This window comes from Berghia stephanieae, chromosome 14 (assembly GCF_034508935.2).
Source record: "Berghia stephanieae isolate SIO BIC M18660-M18661 chromosome 14, UCSD_Bste_1.3, whole genome shotgun sequence".
Classification (NCBI taxonomy): Eukaryota; Metazoa; Mollusca; class Gastropoda; order Nudibranchia; family Aeolidiidae; genus Berghia; species Berghia stephanieae.
The window spans coordinates 26,169,390-26,178,887 of NC_088373.1; the positions used below are offsets into that span (position 1 = coordinate 26,169,390).

Genomic DNA, 9,498 nt, shown 5'->3' on the forward strand with positions numbered 1-9,498 from the left:
GGGGGTCCGAACCAGCGCTATATATGCAAGGCGCGGGAAATCAGAGGGAGTTCCTCATAAGTTTCGTTGAGCTGAACACAATACTACCATTCAAGCGGTTGTTTTATATTATGTTATCGTAGAGGTATTCGTGGATTTCAGGAGAAAGACAAGGAGGATGAATGGATAAGTAGAGTTGAGTCGTTCCTATTTGTGTTGTAAATGAACTTAGTTTCCTCGATAAATGTATCGTGTTTCTTAACATTGATTTCCTTTATTTTAATATCGTTACCAGCCGCCTAGCCGTGAAACACGGGCCTTCTCCTTCTTTCTCTTCCCTCTTTTCAGGCTAGGCCCAGTGCCTGATCCTCTACTCCGAGGGAAATAATCAACGAGTTCCCTCTGACTTTCTTTGTTATTCTTTTCTTCATTTTGACGTTTCGGGCTATCTGGCTCTACCGACTCAGCGGGAGCGGCTCGAATTGTCACAGAAGAAATTATCACGCAGATGTGTATCAGGAATTTTGAAGGCGTCATAATTGTGCGGCTATGTGGTCTTGTGGTTGACAATTGGCTTTGGACCGAAAGATCAAGGGATTGAGTTCCGCTCTGAGCGGCGCATAGTTGAGTCCTTGGACAATGGTCTTCGCTCATATTCTCTCACCATACTGAGGTGAAAAATGAGTACATGGCCAGCCGTTAACAATATTGTCTCTGTTAGAAAAATTGTATCTGGCATCATCGAAGGTATCATCCCGACTGATATTTTTTTTAAAGGACGAAAAAAAAAAACTGGTAATAGATGGAACGAAATTGACGTCACCCAGCTCTTTGTTATTGTTTTTAATCAGCCATGTTTATGAATAGTTCTCACTAAATTCTATAATCAGACTTTAAACGTTGAAGATTACACATAGTTTTGTATGTTGAAGCGTTATTTAAGACTGGCGGATGTTGTGAGTTTTTTGGCTAAACATACAGCAACAATAGGCTACCCGAAAAAAAAAATTCGGTGCAAATTGGTCAGAAAAAGAATTTTAAAAATACCTTAACGTTGTTTTCCCTTCAGTTTTATTTTTGCACCTTTCACACAAAGCGTGGGTCCCGTTAGCTCAGTTGGTAGAGCACTCGTTTCACAAGCAAATGGAAAGAGATCGCCCCCGGGGGCTTTCGAGATTTTTTATAAACCTCCCTGTTCACCCCCCTGTAATTTGATAGATAGCTGAGTCTGTTATAACTTGCGGAAAGTACTTTGCGATGGACTAGTGTCCTATTCTAATGGTAGCAAGCAATTGCTATTGTCATTTTCACGCTATTGATAGAACAAAGTTGATGTCACTCAGGTCTTTGTTAGTGTTTTTTGCCATTAGCGTTTATGAGTAATTCTCACTAAACTGTATTAACCAGACTATAAACGTTCAAGATTGCACAAAGTTTTGTGTGTTGGCACGTTATACTTCCGGATGGCAATGTTGTGAGCTTCTTAGCCAAGCGCATAGTAAATATAAGAACCGGGATAAACTCCGGCCTCATGGTCTCATTCAGACACCAGCACAAGATCCCACTAAGAAGAATCCACTAAAATGTTTACAAGATACGCTCAAAATAGAAAAATATAACTATCAGTACATAAAACGGAAATATCTGACTTCCCACAACGAACACTTTACACGTGACTGTTTCCCTCTAGGCCAAGGAAGGACTCCGACAAGAGCCAGGACAAATGTTTAATGGCCCTGAAGGACTTTTCACACAAAGCCAGTCAAGTAGACATTGAGTGGCTGCAAACATTTGGGTTCTAGAACCTATCTAACTATGGCCACGGCCTGCATCAGTGAAGACTTGCCACGCGCCCTGCATGTACACGTCGCCGCCAAGAAGCCGAAACGCAGAGCATCTAGTCGAGCGTTGAGTTGTGACGAGGCCCTCTGGGCGGGCTCACGAATGCCGTATCGATTTCACCATTTTGATATACCATTATTTGGTAGTGTGAGACCATCTGAAGCTGCATGATGTGAAGTAGTCTGGACAGCTGAATAGTCTAGTCCTTCAAAGCCATTCGGCCCATGGAACCGGAATTTATCCCGGTTTCTATAGCGTGAAACGAACAATAACAATTGATTGCTATCCTTTTATCTTATACGACGCTCGTCTAACGCAAAATACTTTCCAGCCAAAATCTAACACCCAGTTACTCATTCACTACTGGTTTGACAAGGGGTCAGAAAAAAATATCTCGACTGCACTAGGGGTCGACCTCGGTCCCTTTGCGTGTGAAACGAGTGCTTCACCAACTGAGCTATCGGGACCTCCGCTGAACAGTGTATGGCTTAAGAATCAATCTTTCTCTCTCACGCTCAGTGTCTTAATCGTCTGTATGTTATATGCTTGTGTTGAGAATAGAGCTAAAAAGCGTACCTGCTATCTCACCAATAGTGTACTTTCGCAGTGTTTGTGTATTGACCTCGTGACCTCAAGATGTCACGAGAGGGGCGCTAGAAAATTACCATGTTTGAAACCACTTTTAATTGATGTGGTAGAAGGCGCCGATTGTAGAGCGTCCTTATCGTATCCAGGCGGAGGAGCGGCGACAATCGGGTCTTGGGTTTGACCTCCAAATGTTGCAAAGATTTTAATCATTTTTGTCTTCTGGCACTTTTTTACTCACACCATTTATTGTTATCAACGGCTTCTTTCTGTTTCCTAATCTTAACCAATGACTTAAAGAAAGTCCATTTCGTGAATAGTAAAACACCATCGAAGACATTGACGCCTGGACCAGGGGCTCATTCGTTGCCGTACTTCTGTCGAGATCATTTCAGGGCCAAAACAAGAATAGCAGAAACATGTTAACTTTACAAAAAGACTACGTGGGGAAATAAAGACATAGGAGCCGATTTACAATCTTACATCTAGATTCCTTTAAGGTCATAATGAGGCCTCATTGAGGCCCGTTTCTTAGCTATATTATTGTTTATTTTTGTGAATTCCTTGAGGGTGGGGGGGTATGTTTAAAAAATGATTTTACAGCCCTTGTAACACATTTAGGTCAGGAAAAGGAAGAAAATGGGATAATAAATTAATTCCAGAATTACAATTAAAGCACCTAAGAAGATGTAAGACAAAGGGGGATTGGTTCGATTAGGGAACAGCTGTAGATTCCATGAACGTACCATCAATGCACTTAGTTTGAGATCACCTAAAAGTCTCGTCCAGATATTAGAACATATTGTTCAATCAGTGCATGGTATTCTGTATAACAGCTTCGAAAAAGAACAAAATACCAAACACGTAACGTTTAGAACTCAAAGCCCTACTTAATTTGTTTTTGTGATTGTCTGGAGAAAGGTTTTGACCCCGAGGCGTTCCATTTTTGGTATTTTGTTCTTTAATTCTGTTTATTATTTTTTATAGTCAAGAAGCGTCTAGCACCTTACATAGTACCACAGTAAAATCCTTGAAATTTATCTTGCTAAATAGATAGATAAAGAACATATTGAAACAATGGATTATGGAAACCTTTGAAATATCATTATTAAATTGTGAAACAATAGAAGTACGCCATATTATTAAACAGGATCAATGATTGGTCCTTTCACGGCAAGAGTAAGAAAACAGCTTTAAGAGAGAAAATTGGCAAAAATTAATAAAACCTCAACAACAATTATATAGCACCGGTAACTTTCACATAGACATGGATGGTCGGAGTTATTTTCCAGGTGAGACAAATAGTTTTCTTCCTCCATTTCTCTCACTAAGTCTTTGAACCTGTTCAGACACATTTGAAATTCATCTCCCTCTAAGGAAACCTCAGAAAGGTCTGTAATATTTACTACATAGTCTTTTAAAAGTCGCACGCTGAGAGAGAAGTTTTTGTCAATGAATGATGGAGATGACGTGAGCTCGAGAGTTACAAACGGACACACTGAGGTGAGAGTAAGCGGAATGTATTCAGTTCTATCATAAGTGAGAAAATGTTCGTAACCGATTTTGAAAGTTTTCACATACCCAATACAAGTATCATAAAAGCCTGACTCTACCCTGTATAAGTTACACAAGTCATGCCCAACACACGCAAGTCCTAAACGTATAGTTTCCGTTTTATTTGAATTTTCACTGCTCTTGTTATAAAAGGTTAAAGTAAGTTGTGAATTCCTGATTAAGTTTGTGAATTTGGTTTCAAAATTATCCCTTGTTGTTTTCATACTTGTAGAGAGTGTTGACGACACTTTAACTTGTATCTCTTGTTTAAATTCATCGTCTTTGTTATCGCCATTATGTCGGCTACATCGTTTGATTTTTATAACAATGTAATAATCCAAATAATATGAACGCATCTTATCAAACACGTCATCAATATTTGTAAGAATTTTATCAATGTTTGCAAGGTAGGCTGGTGAATCCATTATCACATACATGAGCTCGAGGTAGTACTCCAAACGCCAGATATCTGAGATGGCCGTTTGGCAGGATTCGCTGGCGTTCATGAACAATTTACCAGGAGCACAACGTACTAAAGTGCATTCCTCCTGAAATTAAAAAAAATAAGAAAAGCATGAAGGACCCAGAAAATGTCTCATACACTCCTTGATAATGTTGTACCTGTTGGAACCCCTGGACAATTTCAGACTAAACCCAAGACCAGAGCCCAGACAATTCCCAGAGCAGACTTAAGAAAAAATCCAAGCCAAGACAAAAAAGAAGTTCCATATGATCCATAGACAAGACCTGGAAAACTCGGGACAAGATAGAAGGTAAGACCCTACAAGACACAATAAAGACCCGGGCAAAACCCATTTGTTTTTATTATTAAAACTGAAAATATGTAAAATAAAAAAGAACTAGAGCATTTATATAGCGCCATATCCACTAAACGTGATCAAAGCTCTTTACAAGGGATCCACAGCAAACATAAACACTCAACATGTAGAACTATTAGGCGATATTCCAATCTTTTTCGACATCGCTGTTAACAGCCAGGTACTCATTTTAAACTTGAATACGGTAAGAGAATGTGAGTAAAGAGCCTTTTTCCCAGTACTCAACCAGGCGCCGAGCGAGGCTCAAACCCAGGACCTTCCGATCCGAAAGCGAGTGTCATACCACAAGACAACATAGCCGCACACACACGTCGGTCGGGGTTAATTGAAGGCTGGTTTTCCAAAACTCGTTGAGTCGATTTTTCTAATTTTTGAGATATTCCATCCATGAGATAATTTGAAAAGAAAACTTTATCTTAAGCATCAAATGGCACAAGAATTTCCCTAGATTTGTGTGAATTTGAAGTTTAGATGTGATAAGATAATAGAGTTAATAAGAAATTGTAGGGGAAATAATCCTCAATATCTCATCAATGGGGAAAAACGGAGATAGGGTGTTTTGGAACGCCACTCCTGAATTGGCTACCGTTAAGCGAAATAGAATAAAAATGATGTGAAAATAGGATCGTTGAGATTCGTCCCAAGATAATAGGGCATTTGACATGGTGGGTCACGTTGTTGTTGTTGTTGACTGAAGAAGGGTTTTGAACTCGGAAAGTTTTGTCTTTGGTATTTTGTTCTTTTTTTTTTGAAGCTGTTATATTTTTTTTTGTTTATTATTCATTTCGGGTATGGCGTTTTCAGTATTTATCGTCTCCTTGCCAAGTAAAGGAAAATCGTCCCATTCCTTACGATACAACCAACATTTTTCTTATTCAAATTTCTCTTGTACATCATAAAATTTAAAATAAAATTAGCAGTGTGCTGTAGAGCATGTTTTGATAAAGAAATTATGTATCGGAAGAACTTACTGCTATTGTGTCTGAGCGGTAAAAAATCTATTTTTGTATTAGTTTGGTGTGAAGTTTTGGGGAAAATCCTGTTTTTGTATTAGTTTGGTGTGAAGTTTTGGGGAATATCCTGTTTTTGTATTAGTTTGGTGTGAAGTTTTGGGGACTATCCTGTTTTTGTATTAGTTTGGTGTGAAGTTTTGGGGAATATCCTGTTTTTGTATTAGTTTGGTGTGAAGTTTTGGGGAATATCCTGTTTTTGTATTAGTTTGGTGTGAAGTTTTGGGGAATATCCTGTTTTTGTATTAGTTTGGTGTGAAGTTTTGGGGAAAATCCTGAAAGTGGAGAGAGTTAAACTTTACAACATTGCAAGCTCCCCAACTCTTGTCGGCTATGTGGTCTGGTGGTATGAGATACTCACCTTCTGGCAGGAAATTCCAGGGTTCACGTCCCGCTCTGAGTGGCGCATAGTTGAGTCTTTGGAAACGGCTCTTTGCTCACATTCTCTCACAATACTCAAGTGTAAAATGAGTACCTAGCCGTTGACAGCGTTTGTTTTTGTCCGAAAAAAAATTGTAATATCATGTCTCGTCTTATATGTAACGTGTTGATGTTGTCTTGGGACCCATTCTATCGCGCTTTGAGCACAGTTAGTTTTTTTTAAATTTCATTTTGGATGTATAATTAGTTTCCTTTATCTGGCCTTCAGAGCCATGAGGCCCATGGAGCCGGAGTTTATCCCGGATTCTATATCGTGAAACGGACAATAGCAATTGCTTGCTACCCTATGGAAAGGACCCCCAGTTTATCGTAAAGTACACTCCGCCAGATCTAGCTGAAACAGCTACCTAATCACTGCTGGGCGGACAGGGTGCACAGGAGGATGGGGGGGGGGGGGTCAGGAAAACATCTCGACTGCACCCGGGATCGCTCTAGGTTCCTTTGCGTGTAAAGCGAATGCTCTACCAACTATCGGAGCCCATTTATCCTGTTCATTGACACATAAAACCAGAGTGACGCAATGATCCGTACCTTTGCTCCTGTCAGGGATTGAGTCAAACAGTATTCAGCTTTCTTCATTTTGTTTTCGTCTTTCTCAGAAGGAGTATTCTTGAAATCAAAAATAAAATCAAAGTCAGTATAGTGGTTAGGTATATCACAAGATTGAGATTTGTAAACACCAAGCCCGTTACACATATAACAAAACAAGTTTTTAGCATCGGTGACTCTAAGAGCTGGAAGTGCAGGTAAATTGTGACAGAGATTTTTGAGAGTTTGGTCCGTGTTGTCCGGGCATGAGTCGACATAATTGTATTGTTCGTGATATACGTCGGGAGGTACATAGCACATGCTTCCATTATTCCTGATAGGTATTAAAGGACAATATAATTTTTTTTGCCTGGTTTGCAGTATCGTGTGAAGAATACTATATCGATCTTCTAGGTGGTAGATATGATGATGGCCGTATGGTAACGCACAACGGTAACCGATTCTAATTGCTTCAAGTCCGCGGGCTGTCTTGTGATTTTCGTCCGATGATCTGGTGTTGCTCTTTGAATCTTTATCCGTGTCAAATCCATTACATTTTGCACAGAATATATTTTTGAAGACAAACCCAGTGTTGGTATCCACGTATGGAACAATTAGATCTATATGGGTTAACTGTGACCACTCTTCACATTTGTTTTGCGTAATCGGGTCTTCCCATTTAGGCGGACATCTGCTTATAAGACGTATAAAGCGGTTTGAAAAATACGAAAGTAACGTTTGACAGCGCATTCTGTCGAAAAGTTCAATCAGCTCGTTATATTTATTATCATTCGTCGTGGACGTGTTGGCGCCCTCCACCAGGAAATGTTGGTTGGACCAATCAGATGACGGACAACACGTCCCTTTGGTTGTACAATCGGTGTCACATGTACAAGGAAAACAAAGAGGATATTCACAATGTTCTGGTTGATATATTAGCTTACCATTTTGACACGAGCGCCCACAGACGTCGTTGTAAATTGACGGCCAATTTTCCATGGTAATAGATTCTGATTTAATCTCATTCAAATTTAACACACCTGCTTTAATATCGACGATGAAAATAAGGAGATATGTGAATAATCTAAGAGTCTCTCCGTAAGCCATTTTTGGAAATCTCTGGGATGAAAATTGTAGACAAAATGAAACTAAAGGAATATGGCCATCTATATGACCCCGTTTGCACTTGTTTCATCACATGCCCCCAAGAGTCAGATGAAAATCTAAAAACGAAACTAAGATGGTAGAGTATTTTCAACTCACTCAATCCTAGAGATTTTTGCTACTTTCCAAAATTGGAAAAAATGTATTAAAATGAGCATGTACATAGATAGTTTTATTCAGTTATCATCAACATGTAAAAACTAAAAACATAAGCGTTGATACGACGCCTATAATTTGTTTCAGAAAAATGTAAGAAATAGGCCTGGTGTAAAAGTAGCCCGGGAAAACTACGGATATAGTCGGTATTATTGTTGAACAATTACTTGATTATAAATGAAGCCGTAGCCATCGTTAAGTTATAGCCTGACACTGAAACCCAAAAAGACTGGCATTTTGACGTCATTATTTGGTTTTTGCACCGCCTAGCGAGTAGTGCTCATGGAAACAAGTGGTCCCATTGGTTGAACTATTGAATACAACTCACGATTTGTTTTCTTTTGTGGCCAAAGACTAGCATTTTGACGTCATATTTTGGAAAAGGCTCTTCACTCACATCTTGTCATCAAACTCAGGGGTAAATTGAGTGCCTGGTCGTTAACAGCGTTGTCTGTGTCGGAAAGAAATTGTAATATTGCCTAACAGTCGTCATGTCTCGTCCTTTATGTAACGTTTTGCTGTTGGTCAGGGGCCTTTTATAAAGTGGTTTGATAAGAGATAAGATAATATGAACTTTATCTATACACTTCTAACGAAAGAGTGAAAATGGAAAGGCTTCGTATGGGAACAAAACAGACAAGGGACGTTTCGGGTACAAACCCTTCGTCAGCACAACAATACACAAATAAACGTGGAAAACAAATAAAATATAATGAAAAATAACTTGTATCGTCTGTACTCAATGGTGGTTGCAGTATGAATGAAATGTTAGCGTGGCGTGGGTAGAGGATAGGGTGCCCCAGGGGGCAGATCAAATTGATAAGCAAAGGTCAGCGTCAGGGAACAGAACTTTCCAGACTATAATGGAAGATAAAAGACATATTGGTAGTAGTAGTAGTAGTAGTTAGTAGTAGTAGTAGTAGTAGTAGTAGTAGTAGTAGTAGTAGTAGTAGTAGAGTAGTAGTTAGTAGTAAGTAGTTAGTAGTAGTAGTAGGTAGTAGTAGTAGTTGTAGTAGTAGTAGTGGGAGTAGTAGTAGTAGTAGTAGCAGTAGTAGTAGTAGTAGAGTAGTAGTAGTAGTAGTAGTAGTAGTAGTTAGTAGTAGTAGTAGTAGTAGTAGTAGTAGTAGTAGTAGGTAGTAGTAGTATAGACGCTGTAGTGGAACAGTAGGGGACGGTGGAGGGGGCGAGGTGAAAGGGTCACGGCGGAGGTGGGGGGGGGGTTGTTGGATGAGCGAAGGTCGAATCTTCGCGAAGGAACGATGCGATAGTAAAGTGGAATACACCGATAAATAGATAGATGGATAGACAGATAGATAGGTAGATAGACAGAAAAGAGGGGAGAGAAGGGAGAGAGAGAGAGAAAAAAAATAAATAAATAAATAAATAAATAAATAAATAAA

At 39.4% G+C, this 9,498-nt stretch overlaps 1 protein-coding gene across 4 annotated transcripts in view; it reads right to left on the reverse strand.

The window, feature by feature from the left end:
• Nucleotides 1-809: 809 nt before the first annotated feature.
• The window catches only part of LOC144959621 (uncharacterized), a 31,003-nt gene continuing 22,314 nt past the window's right edge, over nt 810-9,498 (reverse strand). For 2 of the 4 annotated variants that reach the window (XM_078892257.1, XM_078892258.1), the window contains exons 3-4: nt 6,782-8,001; nt 810-4,508 (exon numbers count right to left, since the gene is read on the reverse strand). In XM_078892257.1, coding sequence (XP_078748383.1) covers nt 3,600-4,508; nt 6,782-7,885 — 2,013 coding nt within the window. In that variant the 5' untranslated portion in view covers nt 7,886-8,001 and the 3' untranslated portion in view covers nt 810-3,599. The remainder of the gene's footprint in view (nt 4,509-6,781; nt 8,002-9,498) is intronic. The other 2 variants (XM_078892259.1, XM_078892260.1) reach the window with 1 other exon arrangement.